At 37.4% G+C, this 20,739-nt stretch overlaps 1 protein-coding gene across 6 annotated transcripts in view; it reads right to left on the reverse strand.

Annotated features, from left to right (window-relative positions):
• Positions 1-698: 698 nt before the first annotated feature.
• The window catches only part of nphs1 (NPHS1 adhesion molecule, nephrin), a 134,639-nt gene continuing 114,598 nt past the window's right edge, over positions 699-20,739 (reverse strand). For 4 of the 6 annotated variants that reach the window (XM_055197107.2, XM_055197110.2, XM_055197111.2 and 1 more), the window contains 9 exons: positions 19,137-19,248; positions 18,769-18,950; positions 13,628-13,681; positions 9,996-10,112; positions 9,344-9,389; positions 5,003-5,126; positions 4,706-4,787; positions 1,303-1,445; positions 699-1,012 (listed from right to left, as the gene is read on the reverse strand). In XM_055197107.2, the coding sequence (XP_055053082.2) occupies positions 896-1,012; positions 1,303-1,445; positions 4,706-4,787; positions 5,003-5,126; positions 9,344-9,389; positions 9,996-10,112; positions 13,628-13,681; positions 18,769-18,950; positions 19,137-19,248 (977 nt within the window). In that variant the 3' untranslated portion in view covers positions 699-895. The remainder of the gene's footprint in view (positions 1,013-1,302; positions 1,446-4,705; positions 4,788-5,002; positions 5,127-9,343; positions 9,390-9,995; positions 10,113-13,627; positions 13,682-18,768; positions 18,951-19,136; positions 19,249-20,739) is intronic. The other 2 variants (XM_055197109.2, XM_055197108.2) reach the window with 2 other exon arrangements.

Below are 20,739 nucleotides of genomic sequence, written 5' to 3' on the forward strand. Positions count from 1 at the left end.
TGGCGTTTATTTTTGTCACTTTTTAACATGAAAGCCCCAGTGACTAATTAGAGCCAAACATTTCCTTTTGTGATCCTCAGGAGAGATAAAAATGCGAATTTGAGCACGAGGGTGAGCAAACAAGGACGGCTGTTCATTTTTGGTAAAATGTTTATTGAAATGTTATTTCAAGCTTGTCTGAAGCCCGTGAAGGCTTTAGCCTCCACCTACTGTAGTTTTCCTGCATCTCCATTTCGTAACTCATTGTAAAGACACGCATTAAAACACATGTGAGTCTTCAAAGGCTGGTATTGTTGTTGCCGCAAGGATTCGAGACTTCTATTTTAGTTCCCACATTTAAGACTTCCTCTTGGGACAAAGCGTCGCGCTTTCCAAGAATCCCAGGAGGAAGAGTCGCGCATTCCATCAGGGAAAACCATTAAGTTCAGGATGAGTTACATCATGTAAAATACCTTGTCTGCTAAATGCTTCATTATATAAAATTCATATCAGATTTGTTTTGTACTAAAGCGTCTTGTAAAACAGGACATGCTAAAATAGACCTCAAACGCCAGGAAACTTCACTCGACTGCAGACAGGTTAATTGTACAGTAAGTGATTTTAATGAATGCGTGTCACTGTCTCAAGTGCTGCAATTCAATTTGCGACGGCATTTGAATGCAGACAAGCGTCCAAAGAAACTTCAGATTCAGACCAAATGAAAAACAAATGACATTTATTGAAATTGAACACAATTTGAATTAAACATTCATGGACAAATTGAAACGTTTTAAGAAAACAGTGAACACCTTCTAGACAACTCATGCATGGGCACAAAAGCTTTTTAAAAATCAAGTCATGAACAGAATCAGGTCAATATTGACCAAAACCGGAGCGTCTATCAGCTTCACTTAAATTAAACAAGCTCACCCCTGAGTTCAAACGGTAAGTCCGAGTCTCTTTTGCGTCTATACGCCATTGAATCATAAACTCCGGCTGTTACTTCCAGATCCGGTTTAACGTACGCCCGCCCCTGTTTTAGGAAAAAGCGGAACAAAAGCATCAACATTAAACAAAGGGAAATGGAAAAATGACAGAATCTATTACACTGAACTATTGCACCACTCTTCTGCAATACCCATCTATTGTGCCTCTCTTATAATGAGTTTCTGTATATCATGTGTCGCTTGAATTAAGACTTTGATTCGGTTGAGATTCCGATTTAAATTAACGGCTCAATTTACAGATCAATTTGGCAATCACACGATTTGACATTAAGTGGTGCAGTAAAACAGATCCAGCTGGTTGTTGGTTCACACTCACCCCGTGGTAGATGGAGGGAGTTGTGCGATGATCACTGCGGCCAGCGGGGGGCAGCAGCGAGTGGCCCTGCAGCTCCTCATACACACCCCAACCTCTCACCTCCTCATACTCATGAAAGAGAGGACTTGTGTTGTGTCTGCCATCTGGAGGGAAGAATACAGACAGCATAAACACTTTCATTTTTGCCGTTATTAACATGAAGGTTAATACATGCTTTAGAAGTATTGTTTATTGTTAGCTAATTCATTAACTAATGTAGACCAATAACCTTATTGTAAATGTAAAGTTTTACCAAAAACTATTCAAATGGTTCTAAAAAGTATAAAAGTTCAGTTAAATTCGAGTAGCACATTTAATAATTTTTGCATTATTGCAAAGCAGCTTTACAGTTAAAGGCGGGGTGCATGATCTCTGAAAGCCAATGTTGATATTTAAAAAAAACACAGAAACAAACACGCCTCTACCCCAATAGAATCTGGACCTTCCTTTGATAAACCCTCCCACACATACCCAACCCAGGCAACGATGTCGGTTAGTAGACACCCCCCTTACTGCTGATTGGCTACAAGTGTGTTTTGGTACTCGGCCCAACTCCCTTTTCCAGTGTTTTTAAAAAAATCATGCACCCTGCCTTTAACACACACGGTTTCATTGGACGCACGTGCGTTGTTGCGTTTACGCTTCTGGATGGATCTTAACTTCCTATCTCTGTTTGTTTTATGGGCTGGCTAGAGGCTAAACTGAACTCTGAAACAAATACCTTGTCTGTAATAATACTTGTTTATTTTGCTTGTAATCAGAAGTAAACTTCTCTATATTTAGGACTCTATTGTTAATAATTCTTTGTGGAAGTTTACCGGAAGTTACGTTTGTTCCACGAAAGTAGTGATGGGGAAATAAAGCACCGATACTTCACTTGACTGTACCGAACCGTGATTCAAAGCTTCGAGGGTATCGAAAACAGCGCCATCTTTTGGTTAATAAAACATATAGCAGTCGCTTCTGGAAGAAGCTCTGTCAACGAAGGAACACGCTAATGAAATTTTGATTAATTTTAATGTTATGTGCAGTGTTGGGGAAAGTTACTTTTAAAAGTAATGCATTACAATATTAAGTTACTTCCCAAAAAAAGTAACTAATTGTCTTACTTTGTTACTTTTCATAAAAAGTAATACTTTAAGTTACTTTAAGTTACTTTTGCTTTACTTTTTCTTTCTTGGCTGATGCTTGATCTCTTTTTCTGTGGGTTCACACCAGCCACGGTTGAGGCGTCAAATTCGTGCCTACCGCGTCTAGTTTGTCACATGAACATTTTGAGTTTACTCGCTTCATTTCCGCGTGAAATTCTAGTTATTGAGACATTCACACGGATATTCACGTCATGGGAGGGGCTTCTGCGACTTGCTTTCTGTAATCACGTCAATTCTAGAGCAAGCTCCTGATTAGTTAACACGCCGCGTTTTTCTGCCGCAACCTTCAATTCGTGCCATGCTAAACGCATCATTCGTGCTGCGAGACCTCCAGACGCGTGTCAACATGTCTTTACACTGACTTAACATTGATATCACTCGTGCTTGACGCCTCTACCGCGGCTGGTCTGAACGCAGCATTAAGCCTTGCAGGTGTTTTTATATGCATTCGGAAATTGCATTTTCCATCGCAAAAATGTCAAGGTCTGGCCTGCCATCTCCGTTTCTGACTCAAACTGTTCCCGCTCTGGCATGCACGTATAAAGTGCGTAATTGTCTGTTAATATGTTCCATTTAATTTAGTTTTTTTAATTAAATTAATTCAACTGAAAAGTAACTTGCGTTACATTTTTTTAAAAAGGAACTCAAATATTAATGTGTACATTTATATAGTAATGCGTTACTTTACTCGTTACTTCAGAAAAGTAATATTATTACGTAATGCACGTTACTTGTAATACGTTACCACCAATAGTGGTTATGTGTACAAATAAAGCTTAGACAACATGCAGGTGAAAGGTCAATATAATAAATGTATTTATTTATTCAAATGTGACAATAAATTCCAGTATGAGTTAATATTCTATACTGTATTTTACTCAATAATGTTCACTCCCACAAGTATATGTACATACAATACTGTCTACACAGTATTTTGTGGGACTAAAATGTGAATAAGCGTAATAAGTGAAATAACGAACATTCTGGCACGCAAAGCAAAGCGCAGAAAGTTAAGGTTCGATTGTCATTGTCACGTGATTTCTACGTTAAAGGGATAGTTCACCCAAAAATGAAAATTCTGTCATCATTTACTCACTCTCATGTTGTTACAAACCTGTATCAATTTCTATGTTCTGATGAACACACATGAAGATATTTTAAGAAATGTTTGTGACCAAACCGTTCGTGGACCCCATTCACTTTCATAGTGTTCTTTTTCAGAGCCTGACCGATATATCGGCAGGCCGATATTAGTCGTTTTCCAAACTATCGGTATCGGCATTCATAATGGCCGATAAATGAATATTTAAAAAAACAAAACCGGACGAAACAGCCTTCAACCATGTCATGAGTGTTGCCGTTGTATAGTTTGTCCACCAGAGGGCACTCTACAACCTTCCTGTTGGCAACACTCGTGTATAATGCGTCACACATCCTGCAACCTGCCAATCCAGCCAGATTCGGGCAGAGAGAACAACAGTTAAGTGAGTTCATTGTGAGTTGGTCACGAGACAATAAAAGAAACAAGTTTCTTTTTAAAATGCATTATCATATTATTTTACTTAAAACTCATAAATAAGTACAAATAACTAATGTTAAGGAAATCTGTTAGTGTTTTGTTGCGCGTTTCTGAAAAAAAATATCAGCCGATATTTCGGAGTATTGGATTTTAAAACCAAAAAAACATTTGTATCGGTATCAGGCTCTAGTTCTTTTTTCCTACTATGGAAGTTAAAGCTTCGAATCGAGGTTTCATCTGGCACGCCCAATTTTAGCTTGACACAAGCTCCGAAGCCTCGGTTCAAATGTAACATCACTACATGAAAGCTACGTCTGTTTATGTTGTTGTTACTGTTCAAACCGTCTATAGCACAGGCAGTATAAACATAAAAGTGGTATTATTGCAAAATATATTAGCAGAACCAACTGCAAAAACAACAGTCTGGAGGTTTGCAGTCAAACTGTTATATTCATAGCACTATCAAACAAGCAAGTGTTTTAAATTTTTCATTGCATCTCTAATGTGTGTCCCATAACAAAATCAAAAAGAGAGGAAGAAATAGTTTTATATAGTGTCAGTGTTACTAATGCCTATACAATACCACTGCCTATGCAATCCAATGATATTGTATAAACAGAATTGTTTGTCATAGTTGGTCATAGTTAGCAACCCAAATATCTTCAAGATGACGTTTAGTCATGTAAACTCTCACCTTGATATTCAGGGCCTTCAGCGTGAGAGTAAAGGACGGGGCTGTAGGCATCGGTCGGGTAGTAATAATGTGAGCCATCCTGCTTTTGAGATATTGTGAGAAAGAAACAAAAATCTTTAGCAGTAATACAGATTGTCTGGTGATCTGTGTATCACAATAGAGCAAAGCGTCTCTTCTCGATTCAACATCCTTGTATTTATTTCTCTCTGAATGTTTTGCTAGACCGGCTCCTTCCTGCGAGCCCATGTAAAAACTCATTTGAAGCATGAACAGGCTGAGCGAGCATCAGTGATATACCCGTCCAAAGCTCTCGTAGACGCTGCTGTCAGGCTCTGAGCTGCTGTCGATCAGGAGTGTTTGCCGTGCCGCGGCGTTGATAAGCTCTCTGCTCGCGTAGCGGGTTGAGCCGCTCGCAGTGGACCTGTGGAAGCAGAGAATGCTCTTCTCAAATTATTATTCTAATCACAACCGAGAGTTAAAAAAGAGAAAAACTTCAACCAGAGAGGATTTCCCTCAGAGAAATTGATAAATAATACATTTAAAAAATGTACAGGTATGTTGAATTTTAGAAGCGTTCAAGCCAACATAAATTCACAATTGACTGTATTTGCTTTCAAAAAAGTTTCAAATTGTGCACGATGGTGTGCTTTTTTTTCAAATAAAAGAAAGGTAAATTTGACTTTTCATTGCACAGAAACTCAAATTCAGATCTACAGTCAGCAATCACTGTGATGACACCCTTTAAAAAAGTCCTGATATCTACTATTTAGGCACAGATGTACCTTTGAGGTCCTAATATGCACCTCTTTTGAAAGGGTACAGCCCCAGTGACAGCGTTTGTACCTTTTTTGAGAGTGTAGCTCATGGTTTTGTCACCTGTGATCTGGTTAAAGAAATAATGTACTGCTCTGGAGTCTATTTATAGAGACAAGCTCTGCATCATTAGACACTTAAATCTGAAAGCTTCATTCAGATCGACAGTTGTTCTGGTCATTTATCAGTTCGCTGTGAGGAACAGTGTGCTGATCGTGTTGGTAGTGCAAGTTTCACTATAGCTTTTGCTCATATGTACTAAGCGTTTGGATTTAACCCATAACTAACCATAACACTTACAACGTAATGTGATAAAAAACGAAAGCTCTTTCATGTTAATTGCATGCTAGCAGTGGCGCCTTCGAGGGGCGCTTATTCAAAATAAGTGTCATGTGTGTTGCTCGGGTTTTCAAAATATGTGTTTGTTGCGTCATGTGAACCATGTGCATCACGTGTTTTGTCAAAATAAGTGTCTGCTGCACATGCGTCTAAAGGTTTTATGATAAAAGAGACGCTCACGTTCACAAAATACACACAAGACACTCCCTTAACAGTAAACTTTGATTATGCATGAGATTACGAGTACCTGGCAAACGCAGGCGTCTCTTCGTTCATAAACGCTATTTGGACAAGACACGTGATGCACACAGGATCACTCGACGTGCAGAACATATATTATAAAATTACGAACCCCAAACATGACGGGCTACATACATGTTGTGAAGAAACTTCGCATCAAGCACCCTTAAAAAAAGAAATCACCGGCCGCCACTGCATGCTAGTGCGCTTCCTTTTAGGGTGAACAAAAATTTAGCTTGACATTGTAAATAAAATATGTGTTCCTGTAGCTAAGCTGGCCAAGAACTGCATTAAAAGCACATAGGCCATGGGTTTGATTGTAGGGAAGACACGTACTAATAAAATGTACAGGCAAATTACATGATATATTTACAATAAAACCAAATATTTTTGACCAAGAACTAAACCTCTTTCCCCGCTAGCTTTTAAAAAAACGTCTCATAATCTGTCCTAGTTTATGTCCAAGAGACTCAATAATAATCTTTTACGTTTTAATCCTTTCATTTTTCATATTTAAAAGCGTTTTTGTGCTGCGCATTCATGTATGTGATAAGCAAACCCCCGTTCATAGGCGCATATTACTAACGAGCTCTTTAAATAACAATTGACTTGACCAGGTTTTTGTTGTTCAATGGCGTAGTCTATTTTAGTTGCCTCAAAATAGCAACGGGCCAACATGCGCCTGAACACACTTTGTTTTCAGACCAGAACCCCCATGGGTGCAAAATTGGGCGCAAATGCATTTGCTATTTAAACAATGTGGCGCTAAATGTGAAAATTATCATTGCGCAGAGTTGAATATTGCGCTGCATTGCCCCGGGTGTATGATAGAGCCATTAGTGTTTGATAAGTTGTTTAAGAGCGCCACCTAGCAGATAATAGTAAAAATATGGATTGGCGTAAAAACTCGTCATTGACAGGTAAGCTATTTCTCTTAATTGATGAGATAACTCGTCAATGGCGGGGAAAGAGTTAAGCTGAAATTGCACTAAAAAATACATTTTTTAAAGGTCGCTTCAGCTACTGAGCATTAGGGGTGTAACAATACAATAATATGGATTGATACGTCTATATTTTTTCAAATGATCTGATCCATCGATGCCACACGTAAAAATATCGATTTGAGGTACCTTTATTTTGACACTCTCCACATCCTCATTCCTTGATGTAACGTCCATCTACACATTTATAGCAAAGCGCGCATTTTTGTTTATTTTCATCTGCTAGCGTCAGCAAGTGAAGCAAAAAGAGACAGAAGACTAGCGTGTGTTTAGCACTGCAGATGATATTGATAATGCAAAACGCAGTGTCCTCTCTTCTGAACATGTTGATCAGTTGATCTTTTTAAAGAAAAATCTTTCAAAAGAGACAGATCAAATGCTTAAGTTTAACAGCTTTATTTTTTATATTAACTTATTTTTTTATTTAATATTTTTTTTCTAAAACTACCTCAGTGATTGTCACTATTGCACATTTTGGCACAAAACACTGAAAGACTTTTACTGTTGCCATCATAAGCTTGATTTAATGTGACATTTTGACCTTTTCTTTGTTTAAAAAAAGTGTTTTTTGTAAGTTTGTTGTTGTAAATGTTCCAATTGGGACAGAATATTGTGCCATTTAATTAAATTTGCAGTGTGTAACTTTTACAAGGATCTAATGACAGAAATGCAATATTATGTACATAACTATATTATCAGGGGTGTATAAAGACCTTACATAATGAACTGTTATGTGTTTATTACCTTAGAATGAGACGTTTTTATTTACTTACACCGAGTGTCCCCTTACATAGAAGTTGCCATTTTGTGCCGCCATGTTTCTACAGTAGCCTTAAATAGACAAATAGCTTTTTTCACCACTGTATTTTGTCTTAGACAACAACATGTTTGTCCTGTGGGAGCTACCGTAGCTTCTCTATGCGTCAGTCGTTGGTTGCAGTTCACAATGTGACTAGTAGATGCCGCTAAAATCTACATACTGCACCTTTAAATGTTCATGTTATATATTTTGGTTGCATTTGTAAGTAAAAATGAAACTGCGTAACTAGGCGCGTAATATAAAAATATTGATTAATGAATCGAATCGTAATCGCATCAAAAAAGCGTTTGATGTATCGGCAAAAATTGCATCGCTGGTGAAATTTTTTTTTGTAACGAATCGTAATAAAGGATTTACACCCCTACTGAGCATATGCACAGGTTGGCAAGGGGTCCACGGGACTCTGTATAGAGCCCCTCCCCCAGAGTCTTTATTGTTATTGTATGATAGTTTTTTTTTAACTAAAAGGCGGGACTTCCGCCATCAGAACGGCCATATTGAGTGTTGCATTGTCCCCTATTCATAGTAATAGGAGCGCTCAGTCTTATTACATGACTCATTGTCGCGGCATTTTCAGTTTCCTTATTCCCAGATAACAACCGTTTAAAACGAATAACACGGTAACCTGGATGCGGCAAATATTTTGGATAGGTACAGTTTAACATTACACAAAAATTAAATATAAACATGTCTTATAAACATATACTGTATGACATTATATTTACAAATAATTAAAGCGAATAGTGTGTTGGTGACATTTAAATGTCTTGTCTTATCTTAAAACCAAAAGTAACTGGGGTTTTCTCACGGAAATTCATTAAAAATTAGCAAATAAAATATTTCAAATCAATATTTAATGTACTAAAGGTAAATAGCGGCGTAATAAGTGGGATAATGTACAGGCAGCTGGTTGTTATCACAAAAATAAGTCCCGGCAGTGTGATCAGGAACCGACACGATGTGGAAACATTATACAGCCTATACATTATTCCTTACTTGTTATATATCATATATTTTTGGAACACTTTAAGTTGTTTTAGATCAAAAAGTCTGTCAAATGCATAAATGTAAATGGAAAAAATTTAAGACCTTGCGCAGTATAACAAAAACATCCTAACTCTTATCTGATTAGTAACTATGGTGATTTCAATCTGTAACCCATATGGCACATTAATATAATAATATAGCTCCTGATCTTACATCTATGGACCAGAATATCCTAAAGACCTAAGGATGGGCCTTTTGACTTTTGCCACCTAGCGATTTCCACCAAGCAATATCATAGCAACCACATAGCAACATGCTAAAACTACTCCCGACATCCGTACATCAATGCTATGACAATTATTCGCAGCATCACGGCAGCAGGTTTTGCATGACTCATGTGTTCATAAAATGTAAAATACTTGTATGAATATAGCTCACCTCTCCTCCTCGCTTTTAGTGTCCTGTGAAATGCTCTTGGTGTCTGCTGGACACAAAAAATGAAAGGATATTATAGGACGCAGGTCACCAGGCGGAGTGCATGAGGACAATGAAGAATGACATCATATCAGACAGACATTTTTGGTGTACAGAACGTTCATCACTCCTGTTTCAATTATTGGTTCATCCCTGCAAATTGTGTTGTGACAGCAGCTTTAATAAACTGATAAAAAGGAGGCGTTGAAATCGAAGGAGAGAAGACGTCAGGTTCATGAATAGACGGAAAAAATAAAGACAGAGAGAGAAAGAGAACAAGAGAGCCATAAGACAAGACACCTGACAGTTTAAGGGAAGGGGCGAGTCGAAAACCATGGGGTGAGCGAGACGGATAGTGACAGACGAAGTAAGCCAAAGGATGAGAGAAGAAGTGACAGCTGCCGGGAAAAGAAGAGATGGAGGGGTGATGCAGATGGCTGAGGAGGAGGCAGAGAGAAAGAGGCAGACGGCTTTAAAAGTGAGAAGTCAAATTAGGATTCAGACAGTTCATCCCTTTCACGGCAAGCGCTGTCGCTGTGAGTAGACCGGTCGAGGACAAGCTGTCTAACAGCTCACAGAAGAAACGGTGACACTGTGGAGTCTCGCTGTGTGTTACCTGTCAGGCTCCGCCCTCTTTTCCATCTGGCGAATAGGAAGCAGCCCAAAGCATTTAGCAAGAACAGGACACCAACCACTACCAGTATGACCACAACATGTGTAGGCAGACTGGGACCTGTTGAAAAAAAAAGTGTATGAATAAAAACTCAACACATTATGACTTTAAAGTCCCCATGAACCAGAAGTCGCGATCGACCGTGTTGTGGCGTATTTCCGAATGAAACATAATATAACGAGAGGAAAAATAGTGGGCGTTGCTTGTGTTTTTTTCCACTGTGCTTTGATTGGATATAGAAAAGTAGGAATTTTATTTAAATATTAAACTGGTAGCAGACTGATAGTTAAAGGGGGCAGAGTTGACGGATGCTCCCGCCCATGTGGTCTAACTAGCGGTCTAATGTTCGCCCACAAGAGGGGGGAAGTACATTTTCAGGTTTTGATTGAAGTTCATGAGGGTACATGATTTAAAAAAAATGACTAATGCTACGTACACACCAAACGCGGGGCCTCGCGTTACTCGCTCTATACTTGCGGGATTTACCTTTGTGTCATGCAAATTTTTCTCTCAAAGTGAATATTTTTAACTTGGGCGAAGACGCCTTTGAGGTAATTAGAGCGTGTTTTCGCAGCAAACGCGCCACCCATATCTCGTCATTCGCATCGCCCCTCGCAAGGACCCATCTGGTCGTGTTTTTGCATTGACTTTGTATGTAATCTATTTGGGCAAATCGTTGAACTCGCGTCTGGTGTGAACCCACTGTTACACAGATAAATTGTTTTTAATAAACATTGCAATATTACATTAATAAAATAAGAATTGTCAGCTTTGATTTTATTGGATCTTTAAACATAATTTTATTAGAGATACTCATGGCTCTAAAATCGGATACACACTTTACAATTCGGTTGTATTAATGCATTAGGTAACATCAACTAACTTAACAATAAACTGTACACTGCAAAAAATTATTTTCAAGAAAAAAATTCTTAGTATTAAAATGCTTTTTCACTCTAAAAATGGCTGGGTTATTTTTGACCCATAATGGGTAAATATTGGACAGAACACATGCTGGGTTAAAAATCACCCCGTGCTGGGTTAAAAATGACCCAATAACCCAGCATTGGGTCAATTTTTAACCCAGCACGTGTTAAAAACAAGACAAAAAATACTATGATTTTTATTTCTTGAAAATCATTTTTTTTTTGCAGTGCACTCTGTCTACTCTACAACATACTACACTGCAAAAATTACATTCGTACTTAGTATTTTGTCTTGTTTTCAGTAAAAATATCTAAAAAATATTTTAAATTAAGATGTTTTTTCTTGATGAGCAAAATGACCTAGGAAAATAAGTTACGTTTTTATTATTTTGTATGTATGTTGTAGCGCTTTGAGTTTGAGAAAGGCGCGTTATAAATAAAATGTATTATTATTATTATAATTTATATAAAAATTATTAAATTTAAGCAAATTTGTGTTTAAAACAAGCAAAAAAAAATATGTCAGTGGAATAAGAAATATTTTCTTGAATTAAGTGTTTATGAAAAAAGTAAACTTATTTCCAGAACATTTTTTTTAATTCCATCGGTAGATTTTCTGCTTGTTTTAAGGACAAATTTGCTTAAATTTTATAATTTTTGTGTAAAAACTAAACCTAGGTCATTTTGCTCATCAAGAAAAAACATTTTTCTAAAAATTTTTTTTTTTTAGATATTTTACTGAAAACAAGACAAAAATATTAAGTAAGAAAGTAAAATGTTATCACATAAAAAAATGATAGTATATGCCATAGTATTTAATATAGTAAACTGTATTAATATTTTTATGTCATCGACCCAGAATGCACTTTGAGTTAAACAATGGCGGCCTCCATAGGTTAAAATGAGTATTACAATGTTGGTGTTTCTTAAAGTAATGAGAATATTTAATGTGTTTCTATCAATAGATTTTAGTAGTAAAAGGCAAATATAACGTATTTAAGGGGACATATCATAAAAATCTGACTTTTTCCATGTTTAAGTGCTATAATTGGGTCCCCAGTGCTTCTATCAACCTAAAAAATGTGAAAAAGCTCAACCAAGTAACTTAGTTTTGGTAAACCATTCTCTGCAAGCATGTGAAAAAATAGCTCATTGAAATTTAGCTCCCCCTGTGATGCCAGAAGGGGATAACATTACAATAATATGGATTGATACATCTATATTATTTCAAATGATCCGATGCATCGATGCCACGCGTAAAAATATCGATTTGAGGTATCTTTATTTTGATACTCTCCACGTCTTCATTTTTTGACGTAACGTCCATCTATGTATTTCCGCGCCAAAGCGCACATTTTTGTTTATTTTCATCTGCTAGCATCAGCAAGTGAATGCGATGCAGCAACATATACCGCCCCCTAATCTGCACTATCCAGTCACGACACTGACATTTAGTGCAGAGATCAAGTCATTTGCATTTTAAAGGACACACCCAAAATGGCGCATTTTTGCTCACCCCTACAAAGTGGCAATTTTAACATGTTATAATATTTTATCTATATGGTGTTTTGAGCTAAAACTTCACATGCATACTCTGGAGACACCAAAGATTTATTTGACATCTTAAAAAAGTAAAAATGTCCCCTTTAATGCATACAAGTCTTAATAGTTGTGGTACCCCTTAAATAAATAGTAACACTGATGGTTGCTATAGGATGCACCACTAATTAAAATATAAAGGCGTTTGGACACTTTCTGGTTGTCAAAATTAGTAGAACTTGCCTTTGGTTAATATGATAAACTACATCTGTGGTGATTCAGATCAGACACCTGTGTAAACTTTGGGGTAAATGATTTAATACATCTGCTACAAATGATCTCTTTTGGCACCAGCTGGCAAAAAAATATGGCAAAAAACGACTTTGAGAAAAAGTCTGGCGTTATTTTGTTTGCAAATGTCACTTTGATATTTTGTATAATCAGATGCTGAAACATTTTTAAGCGTGCTTAATTGTCAAATACTCTTTTAAGGCACTGAATGCACTAGACAGATATACATTCATGCGTATGATCATAATGCCGAAAGAAAGACATCTTGGGCAGGATTTGCAAAACTCTGAGCCAGTGTCCTGTTAAATTTGTAATACTATATGTCACTGTCGTGTAGAAGCAAGCGTGTGATTGGCCGAGATCTGACAAGCTTTAGTCACGCCTCACCATGTGAGACTATACATAATAAATCTCCTGACAGTGCATCAAACCGCTCACATCAGAACTACCGTAGCTAACCAATGTTTTTATACACAACCAATCAAAATGCAAAGCAGCGTCCGGTGGACCTCATATTTGGCACAAGCTAATTTCAGTTTGTTCTGTTTATCCAATCGAGGGTCAATAACTGCCACTGTGTCCTATTAAATAGTGCAGATGCATTCAGGATTATAGGCCGGGCATAACCGCACCAAACCGCAGCAGGCAAAACACTGCGCCCCAAGGCTCAACGAAACTACACGAAACGGACCGTTAAAGGCCACGGCAACTAAAGTATGAGTGGGGAAATTGATCTGAATTCTGGGGTGTCAGGCCTTTTCTACATTTGATAAATAGCAGCCGCAGTACGCCGGAGGAGGAAATGGAGAAATGCTGCACCTGCAGGAGTCGAGTCCGCGTCTGCTGGCGAGACACCATCAGCAAAGTCCACCTCTGAGAGAGAGAGAGCGAGAGAGAGAGAGAGAGAGAGAGAGAGAGAGAGAATCACTTACTGTAATGCGAAGATTTTAGAGTAGGCCCTACATTGTATTACGGTGTTCTGACCAGGAGCCTGTAATCAAAAGTTCCCTAAAAAGTAAACTGATATATTTCTCTTCTTCGCCATGTGTTTTAAAAATAACAATGCTTTGAATTATTTAGCACCACATAACACTAGCAGTATGTATAGCTAGTACACTATATAGCAGAGTCCATTAGTGTGGACAGCAGAGTGAATTTCATTGGAGCCATGAAGGTACCGATGTTTAAAACAAAATAAAGACTCTAGTTAGAGTAGATGCATGCATTTCATTTACTAGGAACAAAAATGAAGCTGTGAGGCGTAGAAGTACAGATGGTCAAATAGGTCGTAACAAACCTGGTTGCCAGTTGGTCAGACATAAAAGGCATTGAATTATATGGGGGATTCTCACGAAACCATTGAAACACCACAGCACTAATGATTGTAGCTTTAAAATGTGTAATATAGTAACATTAAAAAGCATCAGAATTAACACAATACTGTGTTCTACCTTGCACAATGTGTGATTTCAACATAAGAATTTATGATTGTACATTTTCATCTCATTTTCTGCTGAAATTCTCATTACCGCAATGTGTCCGGCTGTGTTTGAACATGCGTTATGTTGTAATTTAATCAAATTAATACAAAAATATTAAGAAAAAAAATAAATGGATGTTTTGCTAGACTACTTTAGATGACAGAAAAAAATATTTACTGAATATTCATCTATAATAATAATGAAGAAAAATTAGGAAAATGATGTGTCCATGCCTGATGTTCTCATCCTCCGCAACACTTTTTGAGAACAGTTTAAGCACACATACAGAATTTTAATAAAGTTTGATTTTGAGTGACCAAGCACATGGACCAGTTACTTCAAGATGGCTACCAGGTAAGATCATTTTTTTACAGTTAATTTGAAATATTGTCTTGTCAGAATGCTTACACGACATTTTGATTATCATTACCGCAACAGATGCTTATTAAATGTTAATTTAATTAATAGAAGCATAATACTTTCATTTTAAATGCATGTGCAGAATCTCCAAATTATGTTCTTTCAGGTTTGTCATGTCATTTTGAAAATATGTCAGTGTTGATGTTTTCTGACTGTTGCGGTAATGAGATTTTTTAGGACTAATTTTTAAAATTATGTTACAAAAAGTGTTAAATGACAAGTAAAAGTTTTTAATTTACATTAATGTTCCCATTTACTCCAGACTTTGTTTTTCAATGTCTGGTGGGAAAAAAGTTAATTTAAGCAAATTTTACATTTTCATGCTTGACATTTTTAAAACCAAGTTTTCTTGAGAATCACCCATATACCGTGTCCATGCCAGTAGCATGTGTCATATTTGCAAATTACTTTTCGACTTTAATTCATACTTTAACATCTACAAACAAATAATATGCATTCATTTTCATTAACACTTTACTTGAAGGGATGTTCATAAGACTGACATAACACCTTCTTAATCATGACATGACACATGAAGGAGTTTTTATGACAACAAAATTAAATATTAAATGAGGCAACACTCCACTTGAAGGGGTGTTCACAAGACCGACATGACACCCTCACAACCACGACATCCCAGGCGAAAATGTAGTACACTTCCTTAGTGTACTTAAAGTTGTTTATTTTCGCACACTAATTTTTTTACTTAACATGCTAAAAAAATCATCTTTAGTACTTCTGAAGATGTTCTTAAGATCATCTAAGTGTACTTCACTGTGCTATTTTGAGACACCATAAATATTAACTAAAATGTGCTAAAAATGTATTTAAAAAGTGTATTTAGGTACCACTTGTAGTAATCTTGAACCCATCTTTGTATGAAAGTTGAGTTAAAGTTTAATATAAGTGTTAACTAAATAAATTTTTTAATACAGAGATAGTATCTTAAAAGTGTATTTTAGTTCATATTTTTGGTGTCTCAAAATAAAGTACACTTATATAATCTTAAGAACATCTTAAGAAGTACTAAAGATGAATTTTAGTATATTAAGTACAAAATTGGTGTGCGAAAATAAAGCACTTTAAGTACACTATGGAAGTGCACCACCCCCCCCCCCGGGATGACACCTGCCATGAACATGAAGGAGATCCCACGACAACAGTCATTAAGTGTCATTTGTTCAATTATGTTATGTCATTTTTAATGCAAAGATGATCGCCCGAGATGTCCCCGTTATGATAATGTCCGATGTATAGGTTTATGTCAAGTTGTCATAACAAAAACATCCCAAACAATGTCATCCTTGCCCCAAAAATGACAAAATTGAACAAATGAAACTCAACGACAGCCGTCACCAAATCTCATTCATGTTCATGACACGTGTCATGTCATGATTATAACGGTGTCACGTCGGTCTTATGAACCCCTTCAAGTAAAGTGTTACCTTATTTTCTATTTAATTTATTCATAAACCTTTCAAGTGCATTGAAAGTTAGGCAACAAATGTGTTTTTATACAATCTATATGTACACCAAAGAGTTTAAACATTCCCCAGGCGATTTTCTAAAAACTCTGAATGCGTTTGTGTTGCTATGATACTTCTGTTTTGTTTATCAGTCATTGTACGATTGTCGTAGCCTGTTTATCCCAAAGTTGGACATTTTTCAATTCTCAGTGACCAAGCGCTCAGCGTGGAAACTCAGCGCTTCATCACGTGCCGCCGTTTTTTTAAAAACATGGAAACAACTGAAAAAATATGCTGGCCTCAGGGTAAAAACGCTTTGGGGACACAGCAGGCCTTAGAAAAGTTTCTTTCGAGGTGCTGAAGTGCCCTAAAAGGTGCAGTTTTGTTTGTTTGATGCCTTTACAGAACTGAAACTAATGGCGTTTCCATTGCATAGTACTCCACAGTTTGGGTCAGCTTACTTTTGGGTGCCTTTTCACTGGGTGCAGTACATAGTACCCGATACTTTTTTTTAGTACCACCCCGAGCTGATTGGTCTGAGACGTCATCGCTATAATGTAAAAGATTAGCTTTATCTTCACGCTAGCTTGCGCTGTCTCGAGTAAACCTGTTGTCATCTGTGCTTTGCTGTAAGTTCCCAAACTAAATTTTAGCGACGAAAAACATCCACAGGCTGAGAATCAAGAACACATAACATTTTTTCCAGACTTGCAGTTTGTGGCGGCACATTCACGACGAGCACTTCCGCATATATGCTTAAATGAAACTTAAATGAGGCTCAGCGGAGCGCGTCGACTGACGCCATGGGTGTTTGTACAGAAACTGTCATGTGATACAGAGCTAGTGATAAACGTGATGTGCAAACATCCATTTGTGGTGGTCAATTTTAATTTTGTGGCGGACTGAGAATTAAATGAATGTATGGGAATGTACAACGACGCTCTCACTTATAACGACACGCCTATAATCCCTCCCACTCCGAAGTGTTACTAAACTCGATGGAAAAGCTAACCAAGCCAAAGTGAGGTGAGCTGACCCAACCTGACCCAAACCAAACCGTGGGGTACTTTGCAATGGAAAAGCACAATAAGTTATCAGTGACATATTGAGTGTCTCCTCCCCCTTTAATAAAAGCCAATAGCATTAAGTTTACCTTAGTGTTGTAGTACTTAAGCTCTTGACTGTCTTTGGTCTCAATCTTAGTGGTCTCTGGATTTTATTTGAAGACTGGTCAAGACCACAACTGTCCAAAAATAAATCTCTCAATAAATTAATACAAACTGGTCTCGGCCCCTCAAAGTCTTGGTTTTGGTCTAGACACTCTCTGGTCTCGGTCTAGTCTTGGCCTCTGTTTAAGTGGTCTCGACCATAGACATGTATAACAAAGGCTAGACGTCTTGACCACATGACTGGCCAATGGAGGTCGACGTCCGCACCTGGTGGCCATCTTGTCTCAGTCAGCTCACTCACTCATAGCACTGTGTTTTAATGGTACTTTTAAATAACCATAACTTGCTCAATTTTCTACCGATTTTCAAATTGTTTGGTTTGTCATAAACGTTTGAGATGTACCTATGACACTGTATACTTATGAATAATGTTCATGAAACATGTTCAAGCATCCAGAATTATTGCCAAGTTAATAGCGTTTGTAAGAAGCCAAACCATTTGAAAATCGGTAGAAATTGGTTATTAAGAAGTACATGCACCATTAAAACACAATGCTGCCAGCTGACTGAGACAAGATGGCCGCCGGTGATTACATTAGAGATGCCATAAGATATCAAGCCTTTATTATACATATCTATGGTCTCAACTACAACACTAGTTTACCTAACAGCTTGAGAAAAATCATTTATCTGTATCTTGTAGCTTATACATTCATACTAAAAGCCAAAACTTCAATTTCGATTTCATGGGAACAATCTGTGACTTGATTTACATCATTTTCATTCATAACTCTATAAAGTCACGTCTTCTACTAGCTCTTCATCATCTTCATCGCTGGCGATATTTAACTCTGTCAGGGCTACTTTTCTTTCACATTTTCGTCAGCTGCTGTTCTCTCCTGAGTAATTTGTTTTGCTAATGAAATGCTATGACATTACAATTGCAGAATTCATTATATTTGCAGAGGGAATACAGCTTATCTTCATTTATCATACATCACACCATTTTGTTTTCGTCTCGCATGCCCCGGATAATAAAGACTGAGATTTTCCTTCAGAAGACACACTGGTTCTCTGATTGGTGTAGACGTTCAGCCGTTCAGCTTATTTGCATGAGGCTGAGATCTTGGCTTCACAAATAAGATGTGATTGGCCGGATTGATGAATGGCTCATCAAATCAGTGGGAAGGAAAGGCTGCATCTAAACCTACACGGAAAAGCGAACCTGAAGGATTTGTAATTCAGTGAATGTGCCTGATTCACGTCAGTGGTTCTTAATTGGTTTCGTTTCGGGACGCAGGAAATTCAATGCAACCCGAAACAGTCCCAAAAAATGTTTATTGTGCATACCTGTATGTAAACCAAATCGAAAAAAATAGGGTTGTGATCCATCTGCTTTCTTAAACAGGTTAAAGTGTCTTTACCAGTGGTCGTGACCGTCAATATCTTGTTGTTGTCTGCATAGCTACTTTCTCCCATAGTGTTGAGTGCATTGACCGAGAAGTTGTACACTGTCGAAGGTTTCAGGCCCGTGACTGTATAAACAGTCGCTGTTGGGGGATAAACATCCACATACATGTAGCTTACAGATCCCGCCCACTGGTACCTGTCAAAAACACAGATGCTAATGTTTATCAGGGAGTCACAGTGATGGCACGTAGACTGTAGATAAGCGTAGTCACATATACGACGGTTCACTGAAACCAGCTCAATTTTGGCAGTTAAAACTAATCCTTGACGCATACCACATGTTTAAATTGACACCTCACAGGGGAATATGTGACAACCACACCTGACACGAAAGTTCTGCGTCAAGCCTCCGTCAAACCCGGGCATCCATTCCAGAGTTACAGAGTCGTGGCTGACACGAAGAAGCTTCAGATCTGATGGAGGATCGGGGTGGTCTGAGAAGGAGAGATAGAGAGAAAACATACGCTCAATACAATAAACAATTCCCACTTAAACTTTATTGGCCTGCTGAGAGAATACTGAAAGACAACTCCAATTCTGTCATCATTATGACTTTCTTTACTGGAACACAAAACTTTATTTCTGTCCAAATAGCTTAAATATATAGCCAATATGTCTATAAGAAATCCAAAGACCTCATATTCATATTTCAGATTTATGAAGTGGTACTAAACACTGTCGATGTTTTACATGCATTGTCAGCAAACATTATTAACATGGCATATAGCATGGGACTGTGAATGCTTTATTCTGATCGTTTGAGAAATGTTTCGCGGGTATGGATTATTTTTTGATAAACGCACACCGGACCTGTCAAATGTCTTAAAATAACTACTAGAACAATGTATGTGGTAATCGGTGTATAAGCGGAATAGTTAACTGTGCTCCTTTGGATTATTTGAAAATAATGCTTTACTGTACGTCATGCCGCATTACCACCTTGGGTGTGCATCATTTTCGAATTATTCAATGGCCGTCGTCGTCATCAATTATTACTTACATATTTGATTTAAAGCTGTAAAGGACCACATTAAAGGCGGGGTGCAAAATTTTTGAGAACCGCTGAGTATCAAAACACACTTGTAGCCAATGAGCAGTAAGGGGCATGTCTACTAACCAACATAGTTGCATGGGTTCCATATGTGTGGGGTGGGTCTATCAAAAAAAAAAGGTTCAGATTCTATTGGTGTAGGGGCGTGTTTGTTTAGATGATTTCAAAGGTCAACATTGGCTTTCAGAGATCGTCCACCCCGCCTTTAAAGGCCGAAGTACAGTCAGTTTTTTACGTGTATGCCTACAGGTCCGCCTACAGCACTGCAAAAAATGATTTTCAAGAAAAAAATTCTTGTTTTTAGTAAAAATATCTAAAAATTCTAAAATTAAGATGCTTTATCTTGATGAGCAAAATGACCCAAGAAAATAAGTCTAGTTTTTAGACCAAAAATATCAAATTTAAGTGAATTTGTGCATAAAACAAGCAAAAAAATCTGCCAATGGGGTAAGCAAAAAATCTTTAATATTTTTCTTAAACACTAAACTCAAGAAAAATTCAAGAAAATTTTGCTCACCTCATTTTTTTTTTGCTTGTTTTATGCACAAAATCACTTAAAATTGATATTTTTGGTCAAAAAATAGACTTATTTTCTTGGGTCATTTTGCTCATCAAGAAAAAGCATCTTAATTTAAGAACCTTTTGACATTTTTACTGAAAACAAGACAAAAATACTAAGATTTTTTTTCTTGAAAATAATTTTTCGCAGTGAGTGCACGTGATGCAATTTCTGTCAAGAGTGTACGTGTATGGCCGGATTTTTGAAACCCTGCGTAGGTCGCGCATGCGTGTACAGAAGTATGTAGGCCACAAAAGTATTGCAAGTTATCGCAATGCACATGCGTCGAACGTCAATGGGGTAAGAAAAAAATCT

The sequence above is a fragment of the Misgurnus anguillicaudatus genome, chromosome 24 (assembly GCF_027580225.2).
Source record: "Misgurnus anguillicaudatus chromosome 24, ASM2758022v2, whole genome shotgun sequence".
Lineage (NCBI taxonomy): Eukaryota > Metazoa > Chordata > Actinopteri > Cypriniformes > Cobitidae > Misgurnus > Misgurnus anguillicaudatus.